We start from the raw sequence: 23,479 nt of genomic DNA, 5'->3' as shown, positions 1-23,479 counted from the left end.
AAGACGTTTCTTGCCGAAAAGCCTCCTCCTTACTAAACAAACTGCTTCCGCAGGGTGCGGTGCCCAATGGGCTGCGCCGAAGTCCGCTACAAGGTCTACGGAACACGGCTCTACAAACAGGTATATTAATTACCGCACGACCTGCAAGCGGAGTTCTTGTTCTATATCTGAGACGTTCTCTGAGTGCAGGACTCAAACGTCTGCGCGGCCGCTATTCACTCGGGCGTCATTGAGAACGAGATCGGAGGAGATGTGACTTTGCTGAAGGGACTGCCACAGAAAGCCTACGACGGCTCCACCTGTAACGGAATCGTCTCGAAAGTGTGCGTGCTCCGCTTTCACTGGCGAGTCCACTTAAAGATGCCTGGCTCATTTTCACTTTACTCTCTGCAGATATGTTAACAAATGGGCTCCGTCTCCGTCTTACACTTTTGCTGACACGGGTGAGTAGAATGTCCAGAATAGAAAGCATTTCTTGACGTGACGCCATCTTGCGCGCAGAGCCGAGATGCTTGGGACCTGACTGGGAGGAGTTTGCGGACTTCTGCTACAAACGTTTTGATGATACAAAGACGTGGTACGGCGCTCGATACTCCTGCTGGGGTCTCGATGCCAATCTGGTGTCCATTCGCTCCGAGGCTGAGCGGGATTGGCTGCAGGACTTCTTGAAGTCTGGTGCGCGCGCGCCAAGCGTCGCTCACATCGGCTCGATATCTGCCGTATCTGGAAAGCCATTGAGAAGTCTCTTGCCGTTTGTCCTCTGCAGCCCCCGGAGACACGTGGACCGGACTGAACGACCTGGTCGATCTCGGCAGATTCGTGTGGTCGGACCGTCGGAAGGTGACCTTCACCAACTGGGCTCCGGGAAAACCTACCGGCCTGATGGAGAATTGCGTGGCCACCTTGAGCCAGGTAGGTGCAGAAAAGATTGACCCGCTCGCCGAAGACAAGTTTAGATTTAAAATCAATCTCATTTTGACTTTCAGTCTGGCAAATGGAAGAAGATGTCCTGCATGCAGCTCAACGGTTACGTGTGTAAGATGCCCACAGCGCGTTATCCGCTGGATTTGGAAAGTGCCAATGGAAGTTGCGAGTAATCATATGAGTGCAATTGACTTTGCATGATCATCCTGCTTGGTTTACCATGCATTTTGATTGACTGATGGATTTACCATGCATTATTATGATTGATGAATCGTGCTTTAGTCGTCTTGTTAGATTTACCATGTGTAAATCAAGTTCAAGTTACCATGCATTCTTCTTCTTGACTTAACATGTGATATTGTGATTTACCATGCATTATTATAATTTTGTTCAATTTACCATGCATTATTATGACTGATTAACCAAGCGTTTTTGTTAGATTTACCATGTGTTATTATTCTGTTTAAGTTACCATGCATTCTTCTTCTTCTTGACTTAACGTGTGATATTATGATTTACCATGCGATATTATTTTGTTCAATTTACCATGCATTATTATGATTGATGAACCATGCATTAGTCGTCTTGTTAGATTTACCATGTTATTATTCTGTTTAAGTGACCATGCATTCTTCTTCTTCTTGACTTAACGTGTGATATTATGATTTACCATGCGATATTATTATTTTGTTCAATTTACCATGCATTATTATGATGAACCATGCATTAGTCGTCTTGTTAGATTTACCATGTTATTATTCTGTTTAAGTGACCATGCATTCTTCTTCTTGACTTAACATGTGATATTATGATTTACCATGCAATATTATTATTTTGTTCAATTTACCATGTTGTTATTCTCTTAGATTTACCATGCATTTTCATTGTTGATTATTGTTAAATTTACCATGCATTATTATTCCATCTGTTTTACCATGTTTAATTGACCCCCAAAAAAACAATAAAATAATAAAGACAATTGGTGTCACCTCTCAACTCATTGGATAGTTTACTGATTTGGACAGGGCAATTTTATAATCTGGTTAATTAGATCATACTTTAGTACTCCCGATGTACGGGTTTGGTGCATTTTTGCATGGCTCTTTGCAACAATTTGGAAAAAAATATGTAGCAGGACCCACATCATTCGCATCACATTAATGCAGTGGACTTGAGCCACTGACAGATGGCGACATTTTGCTTCTTTAAACATACACGTTTTGGATGCTCACCTGCTCTCGACTTTTTAACTTGCAACAAAACGGAAACACTTCTAAGAAATACAAAGAACCCATCGATCCATGCCCTTCTTGGTGCTTATTTTGGACTTGATCTAGTTTTAAGTAGAAGATTTCAAGCAACATGTTTAGCTAAAGTTCGTACTGCGTCGGTGGCATTCCAGGAGCTTGAAATACGCGACGCAATGCGGTGACGTCATCGCTAGAAATTTATCTATCTGTATCTGTCTATCTGTCTATCTATCTGTCTATCTATCTGTCTATCTATATAGGGATTTTGTACACTTATACTTCTGAAGAATAAATTCTTTGTTAGCAAGTCAGAAAACAAATAAATAAAAATGAATCAGTTTAAAACGAAAAAAAATCTCACCAAGTGGGCGGGTTGTCATGTGACGTCACAACAATCTATTGGTCGGCTTCAAGATATGTAAACGAGCAAACAAGTACGATAACGTCAGTTCCCCCGCTCTCCCGCCCTCTTCTGACACCAATGACAGTGAGCGAAACAAACATGGCGACGGCGTCGAGCGGACGCGGGTTTCTGAGAACTTTACTGCTTTTTACCCACCTTGCGGCGGGCGTCCGGGCCGAGGTGGCACTGGCCGAGTCGCGGGCCAGCACGCGGATCCTCGGCATGCGGCTGGAGCGCAGCGACATGCCGGCCGGGACCACCGAGCGCGGCGTGATCCAGGTAACAGAGGGCAGCGACATCCTGGTCCGGTTCTACGGGCTCCACTTGTTCCCCAACAGCTCGGCGCTTGTCTGCTTCACGGAGCTTTATTCTAGCGAGGCGGAGGACGATGCTTTCGGCGCCGTGGAGGTGCCTCTTAACCGGACGTGCCCGGAGCACAGCAAGGACTTGGTAGTGAAGGGTACGATGAACGTGAGTAACCACAATACCGCTGGGCTGGCCAGCGTCACCGTCAAGCAGCTCCGCAAGAGCGAGGTGGTCAAGGTGTTCGCCCTGTGCGTGCGAGACCCCCTGGACCCCCCGGACGCGTGGTCCCTGCTGGACGATGGGGACGGCCGGGTGCGGGTGGTGGAGGTGAAGAAGTCCCTGCTCCCCGTGTGGCTTCAGGTGAATCAGAGGTGGCGAAAGTACTCACACACTGTACTTAAGTGTAAGAAATCATACTTAAAAAAAAACAACACAAGACTGGTGAGTTCTTCTCATGACCTGTCCCACTTGGTCGACGCAGATTCCATAAAGTCACAGCCTCACTCGGATCATCTCCATTTAGCCCAAACGCAGTGTAGAAAAGAAGGTGCAGCTAAACAGGCCAAATGTCAGGGTAAGAAGCTAGTTTGAACCAGTTGCGTGAGTGGAGAACATAGTCGGAAGATTTGAGCAGAAAAGAAATCGGGCCGTATTTTGCCGATCAAGGTCTGTGAAGTGCTTGTATGTTTTCTAAGATTCCCCAAAAACATTGTGTTAATTGTGGATTTTTCCCGACGATCGGGTCCAAAATGAGCCGAGAACTACTGAAACATTGAACAGATGGGCGTGTGGGTTCAAAAGGTTACAGGTCAAATTAAGTTGACCCATACTGTAAAAGGTGGATTAAGATTCATCCTGAAATTTCACTGCGATTTTGTGAGTGCCTGTTTTCAGGTGTAGGGAGCAAAAGTTATCAGAACAATAAATACACAGGACACCTGGAAAAGATACTTGAGTCCAGTAAGCAAGTACTTGTTTACGTTCCACCGTTGCAGGTGATCCTCATCTCCTTCCTGCTGGTCCTGTCGGGCATGTTCAGTGGTCTCAACCTGGGCCTGATGGCCCTGGACCCCATGGAGCTACGCATCGTGCAGAGTTGCGGCACCGAAAAGGAGAAGAAGTACGCCCGCAAGATCGAGCCCATCCGCCGCAAGGGCAACTACCTCCTGTGCTCGCTTCTCCTGGGCAACGTTTTGGTCAACACGACTCTCACCATCCTGCTGGATGACCTGACCAAGTCTGGTGTGGGCGCGGTGATAGCCTCCACGGTCGGCATCGTGATTTTTGGCGAGATTGTGCCCCAGGCGCTCTGCTCGCGCCACGGCCTGGCGGTGGGCGCCAACACCATCCTGGTCACCAAGCTGTTCATGCTGCTCACCTTCCCGCTGTCGTGGCCCATCAGCAAGCTCCTGGACTGCGTGCTGGGCCAGGAGATCGGCACGGTGTACAACCGCGAGAAGCTGGTGGAGATGCTGAAGGTGACGGAGCCCTACAACGACCTGGTGAAGGAGGAGCTTAACATGATCCAGGGGGCGCTGGAGCTGCGCACCAAGACGGTGGAGGACGTGATGACGCCGTTGGGCAACTGCTTCATGATCCACAGCGACGCCGTGCTGGACTTCAACACCATGTCTGAGATCATGGAAAGCGGCTACACGCGCATCCCCGTCTACGAGGGAGAGCGCTCCAACATCGTGGACGTGCTCTTCGTCAAGGACCTGGCCTTCGTCGACCCCGATGACAGCACCACGCTCAAGACCATCACCAAGTTCTACAACCACCCGGTGCACTTTGTCTTCCATGACACCAAGCTGGACTCCATGCTGGAGGAGTTCAAAAAAGGTTGGTGCTGCATGAAAATGTCTTGTGGCGTCAAACCAAGATGCTTAATGAAGCGTCCGGCGTTCGGAATCTCACACGGTGACTGAAACATGAGATTAGAACAACTCTTGAGACCATTTGTCATTTTGTTAGAGGAGTGCGCCAAACAGACCTTCTTTTAATCTTTTATCATAAATTATTTTTATGTTACACATTAGTCAAGGTCAGATATAGCAAAAGTACTCAAAGCAGTGCGCCAACTAGTCTTGAAACAGCTTGTGCAAAAATGAAAGTTAAACATGGATTGATTGAAATGTACTCAGGAGCTAGAGTGGGCTAAAAAAAATTGTCACTTATATATGCATTCCAAAAAATCTTGTATTATATTTATTATTTGTATTATGAACATGCACAGTGCTCATTCCGAGGGGAATGTTGTGAATTGATCTAACCAAAAAATGCTAAATGAACGAATGCTAACACCTGAAAAAAAAAAATTGGCCTTACAGCGTAACAAGCTGGCAAGTTTTAAACTGACCCAAGAATGTTTTGTTCAAAAAACATTTAGTATTCAATTCTTTTTCCTCGAGTAATGGGGGGAAATCATCCCTGGCTTAAGATTTCAAGGAGACCACACATGGACGCACAGACATGGGCACGCTCAAACAAATCAAGGCTTGTTCTCCTCTCATAACGACGCTTCCTTCTTTTACTTCTGCTCGCACACGCACTTCCTCTTTGCTTTCCCTATCGGACGTCTTGTCACGGGGTCGCTGTTCAAAGTGGGGGCTGCAGCCACGGCGGTGTTTCAGAAGCTCGGAGGAATCTCTTCCTGTCGTGTGTCACGCTGCTTTCTGCTGCTGCTGTTGTTGTTGTTGTTGAGTGTGAAGTGGCGGCGGGCCAAGAAAAAGCTCCGCGGTGCATCGCGGGCTGGTGTGGCGATAGGGATTGACTAGACACTTATGGGGAAAAAAAACAAACAAAAAAGTTACACTGGTGCCTTGAGTTGTGGTTTCTTTTGTTGCAGAATTGTTTTTTTGAAATAATTAAATTGCCATTCATCTCTACCGGTTGCCCAAAAACACAGTTTTGAGTTAGTCACATTAATCGTTTGGATACCACAACAACCTGCTCGGTAAACAAGGGGTGTGTAGACTTTTTCTCCCCATGCTACAAATATGCAATACTCACAGGCAAGTATTATTTCTGCTCAGTGTGACAAATTGATATTGTGGCACATTATTGTCCTACACCGGAGACTCTGGCTTGACTAAATTGAATCATAACATTCGTAAAACCCATAAAAATAACGTGGCAAGGGCGCAAAGGCTTTTGCAACAGTGGCTCCGCCCCTGCCTGCTCATTCGACTGCGGGATTGACAGGCAAGCCGGACCCCCCGCCAAAGTCTCGAGTTCCACACTCTGCTGCTCCGCATCCGTTACTGCGGTGACGGCGTCTAAAGCTAAGGTGTCCGCCCAGGAGCTCAGAACTGCCCGGTGACCTTCTGAGATGGTGACACCCCGCCAGTAAACATTATGAAAATTTAATGGGGCTAGCGGGAGGTCGCAGCGGGAGAGGCGGAAGTCCAAGAGGTGCAACCGCCAGATTGAAGGTCGCGCGCCGTCGATGTGGATGGTGAAAAAAAAAAGATGGGCGATTGTGATGATGTCATGAGAGTCTTCATCTGAGTGGGCGTGAAAGATACCAAAGTGTGATCTTAAGCGTTGCCATCTTTGCTGCCACAAAAACAACAAAAAATCATGACTGATCTGTCTGACACGTTTCACAAAAAAATCATTTTCTCCACTTTTTGGTCAGTAACCCCTCATTTTGACGAAAGTTCCTCTGATTACCAAAGAATGATAAAAGATAGAAATTAAGAAAGTAACCAATTTAGAAGATTTCACAAAGCCATGTCACCTAACCTAAGTAAAGCTATTGTGAAAGAGTCAGTTTGAACTTTTTGTTGGTCTCCAAGCAGACGGCGGTCACCCTTTGCGCTTGCATTGTGCTTCTATTCCGCAGGTCCGAATGGAAAAAGCTTTTCAGGTGTAATTTAAGTCCAGAAACAGCTTGTGGTGATTATTAAAGCGCCTCCAAGTCAGCGGGTGTCATTGTGAAAACACACACATAGGCTTGTGAAGCTGTTTGAGGTGAGAGTCAACACACCGTGAGTCACATGATCTCCCTCAGCTGCTCCACTTGATGTTATGATCTTATGCGCAAGTAGGGATATGTCAAAGTTGTTGTAATACTACTATTAATATAATAATTTGTTGATTGACTGATTCAGTCTTGTAACAATAATGATATTTAAAAGGCTTTACTGGCCCACAATAATATTTGTGTACATCTGCGTTGTCTTTGTTCAAGTAACACAAGTAGAGTGTGTTTGTGTGTCCTTGGTGGGTCTTTTCTTGTTCTTTTCTTCAATCATTTCCCAACCTGCTAGCTTTGTCAAGTGTCCTGACAGCTCGTCCTCTGTCACCTTTGTACCTCGATACCGACACGAACGCACACCGACATCTAATCTATTAGCAACTTGATGCTAATCGTAACCCGTGACCCCGGCGCCAGTCTACTAAAACGCTTTAAAGTGGGAAATTTTCCAAATCCCCCCCCGTCTTTTTTTTTTTTTTTTTAAACTGTGCGCTGCTCTCAACTGATGACATCATACAGGCACACCTGAAACTCAACTCCTGTTTTTTTGTAAAGCAGGAGTGGCGCCTATTGTCCGCACCGACACCGAATGTGTCCATGTGCTAAACTGCTAATCATGTGGAGGACAAATGTAAGTCGTTCAATTCATTACAGTTACATTGTAATATCCAAGCAGATGCCCACCCTCTACCTCCACTTCCCACATCATGAGGGGTTCCATCTTGAAACTAACTAAAAACAAAAAAGGGAGACTGACGTGCGTGTGCACATATTTGTTTTTGTGTGTGCCCATGCGAGATACCCGAGGCGTTTGGCGGCTCTTGTGTTTGTCGACAAACCTTTTGAGCTTCCTGCCAGAAAGTGAGCCAGCACGGACAGAGACAGCGTCGGCAGCAGGAGGCCGACTTTGCCTTTGGTTCTTTATTTGTGTGCTCAGCTGATACATGCTCACAATGCCAGGGCTGTTCTTGGACAACATCTTTGTCTGTGTGTGCTCGTGCGTGTGCGTGCATGTGCTGGTGTCACCCGACGCTCAAGTGACTCTCCAGTCAGTTGGGCTGAGAGTTTATTCCCCAGGGCTCCTGCCGCATTTGAAATATTGACTCAACAAATACACACACAACGAGTTCCTTTCCCGTGACACATTGCGTCTATTTTTGTCGGGATAGCCATCCGCAAGGACTTCTGATCGCAAGTCGCGAGCCTATGACGCCAGCTTAGCGCCTGAAGCTAACGTGGCAGTTTCCATCTTCACTCAGCAGACGACAAATGACACTAAAGTGCAGCATCAGTCGCCGTCGATGCGTTCAATGTGGCTTGGATTTCTGCGTTTTTGATACAGCGTCTCTATTGTTGTCTTGTTGGAAGTGCTTCATCATTAATAATTCAGCTCATGATCTTGGCAAGGTCTTGAGAGGGGTGTGGCAGGGGGGAGGGGGTAAATAATTGTTTAGTTTACATGTACGCGTCGGTCAAAGTCTGTATGTAAGGATAGCACGTACACATTAACCATGCCTGGTAGTTTATTGTTAGACGTGAGTCACATGGTAAGAAGGAACCCACATCGATTGTTGATTGACGTGTGATTCACAGGAAAGCTTCTTCAATGGGAGTTTTTTATCGCACTTGAATAATTTATTTGAAAAGTGAACACCTCAGCCCAGGCACTCGCACAAGTCTTCGATTAGAGGCCCGGATCAGGTGGTCGAACCATTTGTTGTCTGACTGATGGGTGGAATACACCTGTTAGAAATTAAAAACAAAAATGGTGGTGAACATGGTGTGGGTGTCTGTCATCTAACTGGTGTGCTAAGCTAACACAGCCAGCTCATCAATTTGATCTTTCGTTTACTCGCTTTTTGTTTCAGGCAAGTCCCACCTGGCCATCGTGCAAAAGGTGAACAACGAGGGCACAGGTGACCCGTTCTATGAGGTGCTGGGCCTGGTCACGCTTGAGGACGTTATCGAGGAGATCATCAAGTCGGAGATTCTGGATGAGTCGGACCAGTACAGTGAGTCGCCAATGAATGACGGTGGCCATCGGTTTAGCCGGTACCTAATCCGGCTTGTTTTCTCAGCTGACAACCGCACCAGGAAGAAGGTGGCGCCCAACAAGAACAAGAGGGACTTCTCCGCCTTCAAGCACGAGAGCGAGTCCAAGGTTAAGATCTCACCTCAGCTGCTGCTGGCAGCCCACCGCTTCCTGGCCACAGGTGGGAGATTGTTAAATTGTCACATTTGATGCTCTGCGTGTCTCTCATGTACTCTCTGTACGTGGAAACGTATGAACAGTATGTATATGTGTATACGCTGTATTATATATATTATATACACACCAGGGATAGGGCAGAATTAGATTCTGACAATATGAGAATCGGGAGAAGAAAAAAAATAGCACTGTATTAAAATGACAGCTCTAAAATGTCCTCTTTAAAGAATGCCACCATGTTTAAGTACCATGAATCGACATAGTCTCCCTCTCACTCCCCGTCTTCTGTCCGGGGTGTGTGTAACTGCTCACCCCTCCCCTCTCTGTATTTTGCGCCTCCGCTTGCTGATGTACGGCATCAACGCTCAACGACAGAGGAGTGTTTGCAGCACGCGCTGATGGATTTCCTCACGGTTCGGTTGTGTTTGCAGGGCCCGCCGCTTCTTTGTTTGCGGCGTGGGTGCGGTCCGAGATGCCCTTGCCGCAATCTCATTCCGCTCCCTTCAGTCGTGTTTGAACTGCATGTGATAAGTTAACCATTATGTAATATACCAGCAAAGCTGTCATAAAGCCTGTATGGCTGGCTTACTTACCCCCATAAGAAATTTGGATATCATGCAATGTTTTCAAAAGAATCGTATTCATTTGCGTTTGTTGCCTATTTTGAAAGGATCTCTCATCGCTCGTTTTGTCTTTAATGTTCGCTATAGTTAATTGTCATCACATTCCCTTGCCAACCAAAACAGCAGAACCTTCCGGAGCCGCGTGTAAACACTCAGTGCCTAATTAGTTGGAATTGTCCACTTAAAACAGAAAAAATAGAAACCTCCGATTTGGAACTCTAATGATTTCTGATCATTCAGGTCAAGTTGCTAACCAAAACAGCAGCTAACTCCACATTCCCACTGCGTGTGTGGTTCTATGCGCGTGTGGACAGAGGTGACCCAGTTCAACCCGGCTCAGATATCCGAAAAGGTGCTGCTGCGGATGCTGCGCCACCCCGACGTCATTCAGGAGATCAAGTTCGACGAGAACGACAAGCGCTCGCCGCATCACTACGTCTACCAGAGGGGGAAATCTGTCGATTACTTCATACTCATATTGCAGGTAAAATATGAGGTCAAAGTGGATTTGTTGCCACTGCTCCACACTCTCGAAATGCACGGCAGCCAAACCTCCAAAATTCTGCCCTCGCCTTACTTTTACGCTTCGATCACTCCTTACATGCGGCCGCTTCGGGGAAAAGATGATGTCATCCGAGCCTCCCGCGTGTGTGGGGGATTCTCAGAATTCCCTGTGGCTAAAGTTGAGGGCCGTGTTGCTAATTGCAAATCTCTGCTTTCATTTGCGGCATCAAAAAAAAAAAGGAGTCAACCACCACTTTGCTCATTGGGAAATCTGTGTGGGAATATCTTCTGTCTGTGATGTGGCCACAATGTGATTCACACAATCACCCCTCACACCAGATTGTTGTCTTGTCAACATTTTGATGACCTGATGGGATTCTCAGCTTGACCAGCATTTGTTGAACAGAAGACTTGAGTGTTATGCTTTTTAATTGTGACGCTGCAATTTGCTGACTTTCTACTTCTTGTCCTCGACTCGTCTGGATGAAACATGATCAAAAATGTTTTGAGCTCGTTTTTGATTCGACTAGTTGATGATGATGTTGACTTTGACTATATTGTGTGTCATATATTTTTCACCTGTGAACACAAGAGCGCTTGTGGGCTCGTCACAAAGCGCAGGTTGGCAATACCTGCATGCCTCACATACGTTGTCATCTTTGGTGGATGGACACTTGACTCACATTACTCGTGAGGTATTAACGTGCGCTTTTAAACTTTGGCCTCACAGAAGAAAAAAAAAAAAGATCTCTCTGAATGCCATTGAGGCTCGAGTAGGGGGTGATGCGTGAGCTTATGGGGAACCCCCCCCTCGATCACCAAGCCAAATATTTCACCTTGTCACATGGTTCAAACATTCCCTGGCGGATGGTGTGACAATGATTGTCGAATTGGCAGTAGTAGAGGAGTGGCAGCAAGTGGGCAAGACCCAGCTGCTGAAGGAATGTTACCATCCGCTTGCATTGGGGCCAAGTGGAGCAGTCACCCAGCAGTTAAAAGTTTGGGCACCTTGGATCTGCCATATTTAATACTCTTAATTCTACTCTAATTTACCCAAACCCCTACCAAATGGTCTTTCCATATTTACAATTTATTTTTGTTGTACATTCTTGACATTAGATGTGCACTGCTTATGTTGTCTTCGGTCCCACATGTCCAGTTTTTGTGGATGGAGTGATGCCGTGTGTGGATTAAGTGTCCCGTTGTTGCTGCATTTCACACATTCCAGCCGATCCGTTGGGCTGGGCTGTGTAGACAAACAAGCCGGAGGCCACCTTAGCCTCCATCATCATCCTCATCATCATCAACAACCAATCGGCACACAAACGCAATTTGGTCATGTGACTCGGATGCCGCACATGAAATGTCAGACTGCACTGACCCCTAACGGCCAAACTCTGTAACTACAGCAACTGTCACTGGCAACATGTTTTGTATCCTTTTTTTGAACCATACATCAAAAACTTCAGTCGCTCGCTATGTATATATGTTTATTAGAGACAGAGAAACGTTCACATCTTTTAAATCAAAACAAATTTTCTGATTCATATCGGTTTTCCTCACATCCACACAACATCACATATTATGCTTTTAACTGCTTGTATTGAAATATTCAATACTACACTCCTATATAAGAAAACATGACATTTCTAATCATAATAATGAGTACATAACCATTCTGTAGTGTAAAGTAATAAACAATGTATTTTTCTGTCTCCATCAGGGCCGGGTGGAGGTGGAAGCTGGCAACGAGAACATGAAGTTTGAGACTGGACCCTTCTCCTACTATGGCATCATGGCGCTCAGCGCTCCCTTGTTGGGTGAGGAGCACCTCACACAAGCCACCACACCCACGCAAAGCCACGTCTCTTTTTCTCCCCGACTTGTACCAATTCCCTCGTAGGAGTTTGTCCAAGTATCAGCCCTGGAATTCGCCCATAAAAAAAAAACGAAAAAACAAAAAAACGGCCTGCTTCAAACTGAAGAGGTTAATTTCTTCCTCAGATTTGGGCAAAGGTCGTAGAAACTTCATGCGTCCTGTCATGACATCTCCCTCCAATTTTTTTCATGTGCATTTTGTAAATATTCATTGTAAATATTATTCTGAATAACATCATTTTTAAAGAAAACCAGGTTACTAAATGTATTTGCAAAATGGTTTATTTTAATATCATTATTTTATTACTGTCACTATTTACAGTAAATAAATCAACCAATTTAATGAGATAAAATAACAAACACATTCATATCAACCAATTTTATAGAAAAAGACCAAATTAATGCAATAAGTAAAATACTGTATTTTAATAGATTCATTGATGCTCATACTTGACTGGTTTGATGTTTGGCTTAGCTTTTAGTGTCACTCGCTTTAACGTTATTGAATCCCCTCTCCGCCCCTCCTCTCTCATCATCTACTTTTTCTCTTCCTCCCTCATCACTCCTTCCTGCAGGGTCTCCAGGTTGCAAAGTATGAAACATTCTTCCATTTCCCTAAAACCCCCTCCACCCACACAATATGTTCACACCTTCAGAGAAGAGCAAGCGAGCGAGCACCTTAGATTTTTGCATGTGCTCCCCTTGTTTGTCTGTTGGTGTAATGGCGTCCCACCTTTTGCTCCTTCTCGATCACCCTTTGTACTTTCTCCTCTCAGCGGCCGCCCCACGCCCCCGCCACCTCTCCTTTAAGAGGTTTTCTCTGTTCGCGCGGTTGCCAGGTAACCTTCGGCATGTCGGATTTATGATTCAGTAGACCGGCTCTTGATTGGGCTGCACGTGTAGCCTAGAAAGTAATTGAGAAATGGTAAAAGTAGCATTAGCAGCTAACATAGCAGTCATCATCATGACTCATTGCTCATTCTTGTCATAAGAACTAATTCAACATCCTATTCGCAAAAAGCCGCTTCAAGTGCACAACACTGACCCCGCCTTCCCCCCCAAAAAAGGGAGCAGAAAACTACAAAAATACCCCTCTTAAGTTGCCCAAAAAATAGCAGCTAGCTAGTGGCTAATGTGAGGACCTATGGTTGCACTCTACATCTTCACTCAGAACGCCACAAATTCCAGGAATTCCATCAGTCTAACCCTAACCCAACATTGTACCAAGATTTCATCAGCCCCTGTGATTCTACAATAATTTGAAGTGCATTGTGAAACAAAGAGAATTCAATTTAGCCCACTAACTCACTCAAAATTCACTTGACAAACATGTAACATTCAGTAGGAATCTTTTCAGGATGGTTAAAAAAAAATTCAAATGATTTGGGGTTGAAAAAGGCAATAATAATCATGCCATTTGAGTAACTTTAATAATTAAGTTGTATTTATTAAAAAAATATTTTATATTTACACGCAGGGTTATTTTTCAATGTACGTACTATTGATATATTTATTAAATGTAGATAATTTTGGGAAAAAATATATTTTTAAATGTAAATATGAAATAATTCAGAACCAATCCTTTTGACGGCATTTTGAAGTTTCCCTTAAGTTTCCTACTGGATGTTGGAAGGTTAACATAAGTCCTGAACAGCTAACCACTAACTCACAAAGGCTAACAATCCAGACTTAGTTTCGCATGCTTTAGCGTCACTGCCCAGTTTAAAAAAAACACAGACACAACAATCTAACGTTGAGGTTGCCACGTGTAGGTAAAACCGTGTCCTATGACTCACTGAGGCCTCCTGCTGGACGACTCACGCTGACTGGTAAAAGAAACGCTCGGCCTGCGTGCGTGTGCGAGCACGTTTGTGCATGACACAGTTTTCGTGTGATGCTCTGGGTTAGTCATGCAAGTGTGCGCTTGTGTTTGAGCCGAGGTGGAAAATTACGACTGGAAAATTTGGGAAGCCCTTCAGGCCATCATTAAAAAAAATATGTCAAAAACGTGACTAAACGGATCATTGTTTGACTAATTGTGTGACTAGATGACTGCTGGAAAGTTTCTATCAAATATTTGAAACGTTACAATAGCAAAAACATTTAAGTATTTTTTTTCTTTTTTTAAATAGTTTGTGTATTAATTTGTGTATTTTCTTGATATAATGTTAGTTCCATAACGATATGATTAAAATGATAAGTAATGAAACATTTATAAGTCAACTGAAACATGCCCTTTTTTTTTCCCCAAGTTCTATGATTATTTTTTTTAAAATGTCTTTATATTTCAGTGGCAGACGTACGTCAGTTAGCATGACTTCACTTTAAGCTGCGGACTCAATTTTGGCTTGGCTTGACTTCTTCAATTTTGTCTTTCTCACAGTAACTTGCTACTTGTTTGGAACTTGAATGTTAAGACTTGGGACTTACAGCGTGGCCTCGACTCACAAGTTGAATTTGTTGGTTGCTAGGGTCCCCACTAAGTACCTTATCTAGTATCTGTGTTTAACGCATGTGTGACTTGTGCCTTGGCAGAGTTCCGCTCACCGTCGCACATCAGCATCCTGAACCGCACGTCGTCACTGAGCGGTGCCGACCGGGCCGAGTCGCTGTCGGTGAGTGGCAGCAACAGTCACCTCAGCAGTCAGCTCAACTGCAGCACCATCTACACGCCCGATTTCTACGTGCGTGCCCTCACCAACCTGCAGTACGTCAAGGTACGTGCCATAAGGAGGACGGAGAAAATGGCTCCTTTTTCACCTCCGAAGAGATTCTGCTGAGCCTGGGAGCTAAAGAATGAAATCGTTTAATATCTTGCAAATATGAAAAGCTGTTTCAAACGACAAAAAAAGGAACTAATTGATTAAACGCTGTTCCAGATCACACGCTCGCAGTACCAGAACGGACTGATGGCGTCACGTCTGGAAAGCACGCCGCAGTCGCCCGAGAGCGTTCACCAGTTAGCCGCCCAGACGGAGCCCGGCACGGACGCCTCCGACGTCACCTTGGACGAGCTGGACCCCGCGGGCCCCACGGAGAACGGGCCCGACGAGACCACCGTGCTTCTGAACCAGCGGAACTCGCCCCCTCACGACGCCAACCACCGCGGACAGCTGGAAAACAGTATCTAAAACTTCCTCCTCCTTCTTCCCTCGTACGCTTGCACGCCGCCGTCGAAGAGACTCAGGGAGACTCACACCGCACCCCCCAAAAAAAAAAAAACTAAATCCAAATCAATCCGATGAGAGATTCAATGTTTGTGTGGTGGACGTCCATGCGTGTCACCATGGCGACAATCAGTGCGATGATGAATGTAGCGTTTCAGATGGGTCGGTGTGTATGGCGTGGGAACCAAAAACAGGGAAATTTTGCTTTAAGACTACTTCATTTTGTACCAAGAAGAATTGGGGCCACACCGGAAATACAATTTTACAAGAATGAAATTAAAAGTGAGAGGGACACAGCTTGCCGCTGAAAAGTAATTGACAGTCAATTATGGTCCAAAAAATCCAATTTTGTTCTCGTAACTGACTTTTTCCACATCATATTTATTCTCGCAATATTTCAGTATCATATTTGACCTTAATGTTTGGATTCATGCCACTCACTAAAATTCTCACCAAATTATTTTTTCCCCTCTTATGTCGCTTTACTTAGAGAAATAGTAATTTTTTTATTCTCAATTAGCAGACGTTATTCTTGTAACATTATAACATTATTTTAGATTTCATTTCAGTTTTTGGTGTGCTATAACTGGTCCCTTACTATTCCAATTTTCCAGTATGGCCCTTATCGTCCTCTGTCCTTTTGAAACAGTCCCACGAGTGATCGTTTGTACGTGTGTGTGTGTGTGGGGGCGGGGGGTTGTGATTTCATTGTTATGCCTCGATGATTGTTGTCATTTTGACGTTGGGTTTAATCATACGTGGGGAAACGCGGAGCACCGTTCAAAGCGTGACACACTCCAACTTTTTGTTTGACTAAAATATCAAGTGAGCCTCTTAAAGGAACACTCAGTCTTTTTTTTATGCAACCTTTGTGCTATTTTTTGTTTTCAACTGTAATTTGTAAGAACGATTCTAATCCGATTAATAGCTTTCCTCCCTGCACCACTGACAGCAGAAGAAGGATGCTGCTGTCTTTTTCTTTTTTTTTTTTTTTTAATTCACAGGTGAACATAACTTTATGTATGCACGGGCATTGTGGGAGTTTACTGTGAATGTTTTTTTTTTGTATTTTTTTTCCAACGCGACAGTATGTGACTGATGGTACGTTAAATTCTAGAGGCTGTAAAATTCAGAGGTAAGTTATAGTTATATTAGTTGCAAAACAGAAGGAAAGTGATCGTACAATTTTAGAATGAAGTCGTAATATTACAAGAAGGAATACTTCGAACGTGCCGAGAATATTTCTGTTTTGTTTTTGGAGTAAAATCTTAATTTGTTAAAAAAAAAAAAAAAATTACTCAAACAGAAATATTTTTTTAAGAAAAAATTCATTAAATGTAAACTTTTACTTCCAACTTTGTCAAAGCTTTTACCTTTAAGCAATTGTATGACTTTCTCTTAAGCAAATTTCTTATACTTGGAAGACTAATCGTAATATTTCAAAAGTTTTTAAATTATTTTTTTTTTATTGAAAAATTGCAACTTTTGGTGTAGTATGATTTATTCAACGATCAAAATCGTAAATTTAAAAGAATTATTCATACATGTAAAATTGCAACTTTTTACTCTTATCACGTTACAATTTGAATTTGACCGTAATTAAATTCTAAACATTCACCTAAAATTACAGAATTTGCTTTCATAAAATGTTTGCAATATTGCGACTTTATTCTCACTAGCAACCTAAGAATCTGTTCAATTTTGGTGAGGATCTGGACAAAGGTGTGCAAATACAAAGAACGGTACATTCACCTTGGAGGTTCTAAGGGAAATCTATGCCAAAGAGTTTGCAGAGTGACCCCAACTTCCACACCACCCCGTGACATGCCCACTTGGGGTTGCCCTGGAAACATTTTTACAGTATCACCTGCTACAATTTGTTAAGCACAACACTAATTTGTGTGTGTGTGTGTGTGCGTGTGTGTATGTGTAAGTAAATCCAAACGCAAAAAGATTTTTTTTTTTAATCAATTAATGAGCAGATACAGGTGATGGGAATATAATTCAATAAACCTAGCAATGATCTGCAGCTACTTCAAGTAAAATTATTTAAAAAAAAAAGTTTGCCTCACACTTTCACCTACATTTTATTTCTGTTTCTCATTTTAGCCGTTTTGGGAATATGAAATCATAGCTTTTATTGTGTTTATTCCTGAATGCACTTTAATAAGGAGAGCAGTATTTTCCCTACCACCAAAAAAATATGCCAACAGTTTTAGATGTTTTTATGTCGCAATAAGGACTGCTTCTTTCAGTAATACTCGTCATTTTGTTGCCTTCAGCTTCTCTCGGGAACTCTAGCTTTATTTCGGATTTTTCTGGATGCATGCGCGCAACCAGCAATTCAATCAACCCTGAATGCTTTCAATCAAAGTTTCATTTTATGCCGTGTGCCTGTCAGTCGGTTCACTTTGTTGTTTTTGTACCTCAAAACACTGTTGATGATCGCTGTAGCGTGTTGTTTTCCACGCCGATCCGAGTTGAGCGACGGAGGGAATGAACTTCAAACGAAAAAAAAAACAACTTTGGTTCGTGACGCTAACTTAAAGACAAATCCCAAATGTTGTAAATAGTGTTTTATAATTTCTGTCCTAATGACTTTTCATGATGGATGTTGTTATTAATAAACCTGAGATCTATTTCTCTACCTGAGCGACCTTTGCCCTCTTTTTATGCATCTTGTACGACGGTAAGAATCACTCAATTCATTTGTTAAACATTAAACATTGCAGTGGCTTAAATCTTTCTAAGATAAGGGCGAGTTAAGGTGTCAACCAAAATCTGTTTTGGAAGCACAATAGGTGATCTTTTGTATCCCACGCTGGGGACATGTGTGTGCGTGGGTTGGAACGCACTAAAAGCTCTTTCATCATCAGCCTTTTTGATCATTAGCACGCAAAAACCGGTTTGACCGAAAAAAAATCCCCACTCGTGAAAGAGCCAAAGATTATTGCGCTGAATAAAAGAGGAAAAGAAATCCTTTCACTTCCTCCTCCGAGCTGTTGCGATGCACCCACGCATGGGAGCGATCTCGTTGCAACACGCCCAACACCTGGTTTTAGTCGCTCGTCGACTTTTATAGCTGAACAGGTATGAAAGGAAATCATATTTCTTCACTTCATGAAAAATTACCAATTTAGTGCCACAATTTAGAGCAGTTCCTGAAGAAAAACGGACTTTTCCATATGAAAAAAAAAAAAATCTCAGTGAAATTTCCTAGATTTACCTTTCCACTTAGCTTCATGCTAACAAAAACTGCAAAACAGCATTGATATGCCAACAGTTAACATCGATTGTTGCTAATATTTGAACATAAATGGATTACAAATTGTTAAGACTTTCTTTGAAATACCATAATAGATTTAAAAAAAATACTTCATTCTTGTTACGTCGGTCTATTTTTTTTCTATCTAAAAAAAAGTTTTTTTAATTAAAGAGCACAATTACTTTCTTTTTAGTTTGAGCCCATTAACATTTAAACTTTTTATTTGTTAACAAAAAACACCTCGACTCAGAAAAAGATAGTTATTATTTTTGTACTCATTAAATTAAATTGCAGAAGATTTAATGATTTTTGTTTTAAATAAAGTAGTATTAAAACACTTAATCGAATATTCTGACTTCTCTGTCAGAATCTACATTTAAAAATATATATTTTGTATATTTGCTATATATTTAAAACCTTAAGGAATCTTGCTTAACCAATCCCTCCGACCACATCCGTGGATCAAAACAAAAAAACATATGCAATTAGTCTGGAAGAAAAGAATGTGCAGCGTCACGGCTTACATCTTGATGGTGAAATCGTAAACACAGCCGCGCTTGTGCAATGCCAAACTGACGGAATTTTTACTTGCATCAAAGATAAGTCAATCCTCAGGATGAGGAAGTACAAGTAGTAAAAAAAAAAGTTGATCTTAAAAAAAATAATAATGGTCAAAACATCAAAATCCCATAAGAAAAAACATTGGAATATTCCAAGGAAAAAAAAAACTATAGCCTATTAATTTAGACTTTACTGTCATTTTTACTTTGTTAAATTCACTCTTTGATGACTAGTTTACATTGAGTTTTAAATTGACATTTTCTCAGGTTTCAGCATCCCACACAGTTACAGTATTGCGTCACGGTGGCGTGGCGTCGTCAACATGGCCCCTCCCACTTCCTGTGTGTGTAGTGGGAAATTCCTCAGGTGCTACATAAAAGCACTCAGGTTTGGACACGCAAGCACAACCACAGCAACAGCATAGCTGAGCACTTCTACCAGACAACTATCACTACTACTACTACAACACACCAAAACAAGGTACAGTACTGCAACATCGGATATGTTCGTACAAGACAATATGTAACGTATGTGAATTTTCTGTGAAAAGATGGCCTCAGAGATGATAAGCCCCGTGAGCCCCAGTTTGCCTCCGGGACTGGGCCTTGAGGTCTCCCATCACCCCCTGACCATGAAGCAGGTGGTCAATCTGGTGGTCGCCGTGGAGAGGTTGAAGGGCAGCCGTACCGAGACGGCCCTCAAAAGAAACTTCAGCGGCGGAAACCTCTTTAGCATCATGATGGACGACCTAGTTGAAGGTACTGAAGATCCAACACCTTCTTGATGCATTTAACCAAATTTTAAATCCACCGTGCTGCATGGTAAAATGAATACAAACTACATGAAATGAAGCATTATTTTAAAAATAAACATACTTGCTCAAAAAATACGAATTAAAAAAAACAACAATTTAAAAACTATGATGAAAAATCCAAAACTATTAGAACTCTGCTGTATACAAAAAGACATTGGTGTTTCCTAGGTGTTTTAAAAAAAAAATTCTATTTCAGTGATCCACATGCCTGAGGCACGACCTCCGAGGAATCAGTTCACCCGGACGGGCCAATACGAGTGCACCGTGAGCGACACCCAGAAGAAAAGTCTGGTGCTGCTCAGGGAAAGCATGGAGCTGCATGCCGTCCTGTTGCAGGGAGGAAACAGTCACCGCAAAGGTGGGGACGCGCATTCTAAAACACACACACGCATTTTGTGTTTCCTAAATTACTCAGGTTAAAGAGAAAAAGAACCTAGGAGAATTGTGTATATTTTTATTTTATTTACATCGTGATCGCTGTAAATATTTGAACAGTGCAGCAACACATGTGAAGACACAATATGACAGTCGTCGCCTGCATATATTCCTTCTCCTCTGTAATAAGCGACCAATATTTCTTCCAACCATCTAAAATGCTCTCTTACGCGTTGCAGTCAACCTCAACATGTCCACCTATGTGCACCCGAACCCCAGCGCGGCAGCCCTACCAGTGGCCCTGGGCATCAAGGGGACCAACCTGTTCCTGTCGTGTTCCCAGGAGGGCAACAAGCCCACGCTGCACTTAGAGCAGGTGACGGACAGGCAGAGCTTGATGGGCGTGACCTCGGACAGCGACATGCTGCGCTTCCTCTTCTACAAGAGCGACTCGGGCGTTAGTATCAGCACCCTGGCATCGGTGCGCTACCCCAAATGGTTCATCAGCACGGCTGAAGAGGACAACATGCCCGTGGAGATGTGCCAGCGCACCGGCAACCGATATGTCAACTTCCGCATCCAGAGGCAGAACTAGATTTTGTTTTTTACTGGAGAAGAGAGGAGACAATCAGAAAAAGTAAACAGCATCTGTTGACACCATTTCAAGGGCAGGTAGTCCAACGCCCCGAAAAGGGCACCTGTCACCTAAATTATTTTACTATTATTAGCTAAATTATATTGTTCTACAATTCAATTGAAATGTTACAAAGACATGCTTTCTTTCATATTTATGCATTCTATTTAACTATTTATTTCATGTATTTATTTATTTATATGTATTTGTGTAATAAAGTGTAACAGAGTGGATTCACCTATCAACGTGTGACTATTAACTCATCCATCCATCCGTTCTGTTTCTGTCAAACCTTCGCTCAAAAATACTGCCGCTAGACGGCGGTCGTTCCGCGTCATGGCTCGTTTAGTTGCTGTTAAAGCTCCACCGAAGAAGAAAACACGGGCACGTGAGGGGGGGAGAGAAAAAGAAAGAGAGAGCGTCGACTCCGAGGACGTGAGAAAGCGAGGGTGAAATGATTAAATCGCCTCAAAAGACAACGTGAAAATATCAAAAAATGAACTTTGTCCAGCAAAACTAAAACGAGAGAGACTCTGGCATCAACATGACGCCATTTCCTCCACTCAAACTGTCCAAGGTGCGTTCACTTGTCTTTTGCTAGCTCATTTAACACCAGCATCTGATCCACTATAGTGAAGGGAGACTTCGAATTTCCCCTCTTTTTTCTATAACCGCTTCAAACAAAGGCATATGTAGCAGGGAATAGTTATGTTTTTATTATTGCCATTGTTTTATGTAATGTGTTTTGCTGTATTGTTATTGAATGCGCTATGTTAATAATGACAATTATGAAAGCGCTACAAAAATAAAGATTTGTATTGAAGAATGTGGAGGTTTGAATGAACCAATGAAATACATTTTATATACTTAATACTTAAGTTTTAATGAAGTAGTGGGAAAACCAGTTGTCAATTTTATGTTTCAGTTGTCTGCATTTGTTGAATGTAACTAATAAAGCTTTTTGCAATTTTTTAAATTAAGTACTCAGGAGTTTTCAGTCATTTTTTAAGTCAAGTCATCATTAAAGTAACAAAGTAACTTTTTTTTCCAGATAACTCTGGCAACACTGCTCCCCGCACAGTGACGGTATATGGTGAATTTGCAATGTCATATACATTGTCTCCTCCTAACTGTTGCTCTTGTCCTGCAGATGTCCAGCAGCCGGTTGGTCTTCAGCAGGCGGGTCGGGAGCCCCCCCACATGAAAGAGGAAGAGGAGGTTCCACAGGCGTCCCATGTGAAAGAGGAAGAGCAGGTTCCAGAGTTCCACAATGTTAAAAAGGAGGAGCCAGAACGTCTTTGTGATAAAGAGGAGGAGGAGCATCCTCAACTAGTCTGCATTAAAGAGGAAGAGAAGGAGTTTGACATCAGCAAGTTGCCAAAGATGGAGAGTGAAGATGACAAAGACGAAGCACCTGAACGGTCTCATCATCGTGATGGAGGACCACCACGCAACCTCTTAGCTCCGCTGTCAGACAGCGACGACATGGACGAACCTTTGAGTAATGACGCAGACCACGAAGGTGACGGCAAACAGTTGAACTGCTTGGAAAAAGAGACTCTTGGCAGCAAAGCAACGCCACAAAAACGTCCAAAACTTTTTACCTGCTCAGTTTGCGCGAAAGGCTTTTTCAAAAAGCAACATATGATGACACACATGAGAACGCACACGGGAGAAAAACCCTTCGCTTGCTCAACTTGTGGGAAAACCTTCTCCCAAAAGCCGCATTTGGAATTGCACGTGCGAACGCACACGGGGGAGAAACCCTTCACTTGCTCCTTTTGTGGTAAAACATTCTCTCAAAAACAAAATATGGAATCACACATGAGAATACACACTGGAGAAAAACCCTACAGTTGCTCAACTTGCGGTAAAACCTTCTCTCAAAAGCCATATCTTGTATCACACATGAGAACACACACGGGAGAAAAACCCTTTGCCTGCCCTTTTTGTGCCGAAACATTCTCTCGCAAGGAACATGTGAAATCCCACCTAAAAATGCACACGGGAGAAAAACCCTTCAGCTGCTCACTGTGTGACAAACCATTCTCTCACAAGTCAAACCTGGTGACGCACATGCGAAGACACACAGGAGAGAAACCCAGGAGTTGTTCACTCTGTCATCAAACCTTCTCCCAAAAGGAACAGGAGGACTCGCACATGAGAACACACACGGGAGAGAAACCTTATAGTTGCTTGGAGTGTGGCGAACGCTACACTCTCAGGGCCAATTTGACTGCACACATGCAAACACACAATAAAGGCAAAGAATAAACGTTTAACCGTAATGTTGTGGATCAAAGTCAGAGTGGCCAACATCTTGGCAGATTTTCAGCTTTTTCTACTACTCTAGCTTAATATTCTTAAATCTACTTGAATCATCTTAAATTGACATAAATCCTAGGGATATTCGATACCACTTTTTTTCAGACCAGTGCCAATATGAGGACCCAACTCTTCAATACTTACCAAGTAACCAACACTAATAATTAAGATACATAAAAACGCCATTCGACCAACGATATGATCTTGTGCTAGCTTACAGCGGCGTTCAGTCATCACCTGTAATACTGCGAAACTAACC

General features: G+C 43.1%; 4 protein-coding genes across 7 annotated transcripts in view; all 4 read left to right on the top strand.

Moving 5' to 3' along the window:
* Positions 1 to 1,903, top strand: part of LOC148397589 (C-type mannose receptor 2-like) — a 43,012-nt gene extending 41,109 nt beyond the window's left edge. Inside the window, exons 45-49 of one of the 2 annotated variants that reach the window (XM_088375532.1) lie at positions 190 to 323; positions 394 to 443; positions 502 to 675; positions 767 to 912; positions 987 to 1,903. In XM_088375532.1, the coding sequence (XP_088231658.1) occupies positions 190 to 323; positions 394 to 443; positions 502 to 675; positions 767 to 912; positions 987 to 1,097 (615 nt within the window). In that variant the 3' untranslated portion in view covers positions 1,098 to 1,903. The remainder of the gene's footprint in view (positions 1 to 189; positions 324 to 393; positions 444 to 501; positions 676 to 766; positions 913 to 986) is intronic. The other variant, XM_088375534.1, reaches the window with a different exon arrangement.
* Positions 1,904 to 2,617: 714 nt separating this feature from the next.
* Positions 2,618 to 17,893, top strand: LOC148397588 (metal transporter CNNM4-like). Of its 3 annotated transcripts, XM_088375591.1 has the most exons (10): positions 2,618 to 3,243; positions 3,879 to 4,725; positions 8,734 to 8,877; positions 8,944 to 9,078; positions 10,012 to 10,181; positions 11,925 to 12,100; positions 12,225 to 12,235; positions 12,751 to 12,918; positions 14,615 to 14,796; positions 14,959 to 17,893. In XM_088375591.1, exons 1-10 carry the CDS (start codon positions 2,656 to 2,658, stop codon positions 15,208 to 15,210), a joined length of 2,673 nt encoding a protein of 890 aa, XP_088231717.1. In that variant the 5' UTR covers positions 2,618 to 2,655; the 3' UTR covers positions 15,211 to 17,893. The 3 variants fall into 3 exon arrangements, with proteins under 3 accessions (XP_088231717.1, XP_088231716.1, XP_088231715.1); XM_088375590.1 differs by lacking the exons at positions 12,225 to 12,235; positions 12,751 to 12,918 and having other exon boundaries at positions 11,925 to 12,021; XM_088375589.1 differs by lacking the exons at positions 12,225 to 12,235; positions 12,751 to 12,918 and having other exon boundaries at positions 8,734 to 9,078; positions 11,925 to 12,021.
* Positions 17,894 to 19,395: 1,502 nt separating this feature from the next.
* il1b (interleukin 1, beta) lies at positions 19,396 to 21,136 on the top strand. The gene is made up of 4 exons (XM_088375748.1): positions 19,396 to 19,552; positions 19,623 to 19,830; positions 20,083 to 20,244; positions 20,501 to 21,136. The coding sequence occupies exons 2-4, from the start codon at positions 19,623 to 19,625 to the stop codon at positions 20,854 to 20,856; spliced, it is 726 nt and encodes a 241-aa protein (XP_088231874.1). The 5' UTR covers positions 19,396 to 19,552; the 3' UTR covers positions 20,857 to 21,136.
* A 129-nt stretch (positions 21,137 to 21,265) lies between these two features.
* Positions 21,266 to 23,177, top strand: LOC148397586 (uncharacterized). Its single transcript, XM_088375716.1, has 2 exons — positions 21,266 to 21,472; positions 22,046 to 23,177. The coding sequence occupies exon 2, from the start codon at positions 22,096 to 22,098 to the stop codon at positions 23,167 to 23,169; it is 1,074 nt and encodes a 357-aa protein (XP_088231842.1). The 5' UTR covers positions 21,266 to 21,472; positions 22,046 to 22,095; the 3' UTR covers positions 23,170 to 23,177.
* Positions 23,178 to 23,479: the final 302 nt, after the last annotated feature.

This window comes from Syngnathus floridae, chromosome 5, assembly GCF_059516105.1.
Source record: "Syngnathus floridae isolate MCC-2025c chromosome 5, RoL_Sflo_1.0, whole genome shotgun sequence".
In the NCBI taxonomy this organism is placed as follows: Eukaryota; Metazoa; Chordata; class Actinopteri; order Syngnathiformes; family Syngnathidae; genus Syngnathus; species Syngnathus floridae.
This window is presented reverse-complemented; position numbering and strand designations above follow the sequence as displayed.

What these genes read in the sequence shown, in the direction of transcription:
- LOC148397588 (XM_088375591.1), top strand. Translation starts at nt 2,656, where the DNA reads ATGACAGTGAGCGAAACAAACATGGCGACGGCGTCGAGCGGACGCGGG. An exon ending in GCTGGAGGAGTTCAAAAAAG is followed by an intron (nt 4,726 to 8,733) that starts GTTGGTGCTGCA and finishes TTTTTGTTTCAG; the next exon opens with GCAAGTCCCACCTGGCCATC. An exon ending in ACTTCATACTCATATTGCAG is followed by an intron (nt 10,182 to 11,924) that starts GTAAAATATGAG and finishes TGTCTCCATCAG; the next exon opens with GGCCGGGTGGAGGTGGAAGC.
- il1b (XM_088375748.1), top strand. Translation starts at nt 19,623, where the DNA reads ATGGCCTCAGAGATGATAAGCCCCGTGAGCCCCAGTTTGCCTCCGGGA. An exon ending in GATGGACGACCTAGTTGAAG is followed by an intron (nt 19,831 to 20,082) that starts GTACTGAAGATC and finishes ATTCTATTTCAG; the next exon opens with TGATCCACATGCCTGAGGCA. An exon ending in AGGAAACAGTCACCGCAAAG is followed by an intron (nt 20,245 to 20,500) that starts GTGGGGACGCGC and finishes TACGCGTTGCAG; the next exon opens with TCAACCTCAACATGTCCACC.
- LOC148397586 (XM_088375716.1), top strand. Translation starts at nt 22,096, where the DNA reads ATGAAAGAGGAAGAGGAGGTTCCACAGGCGTCCCATGTGAAAGAGGAA.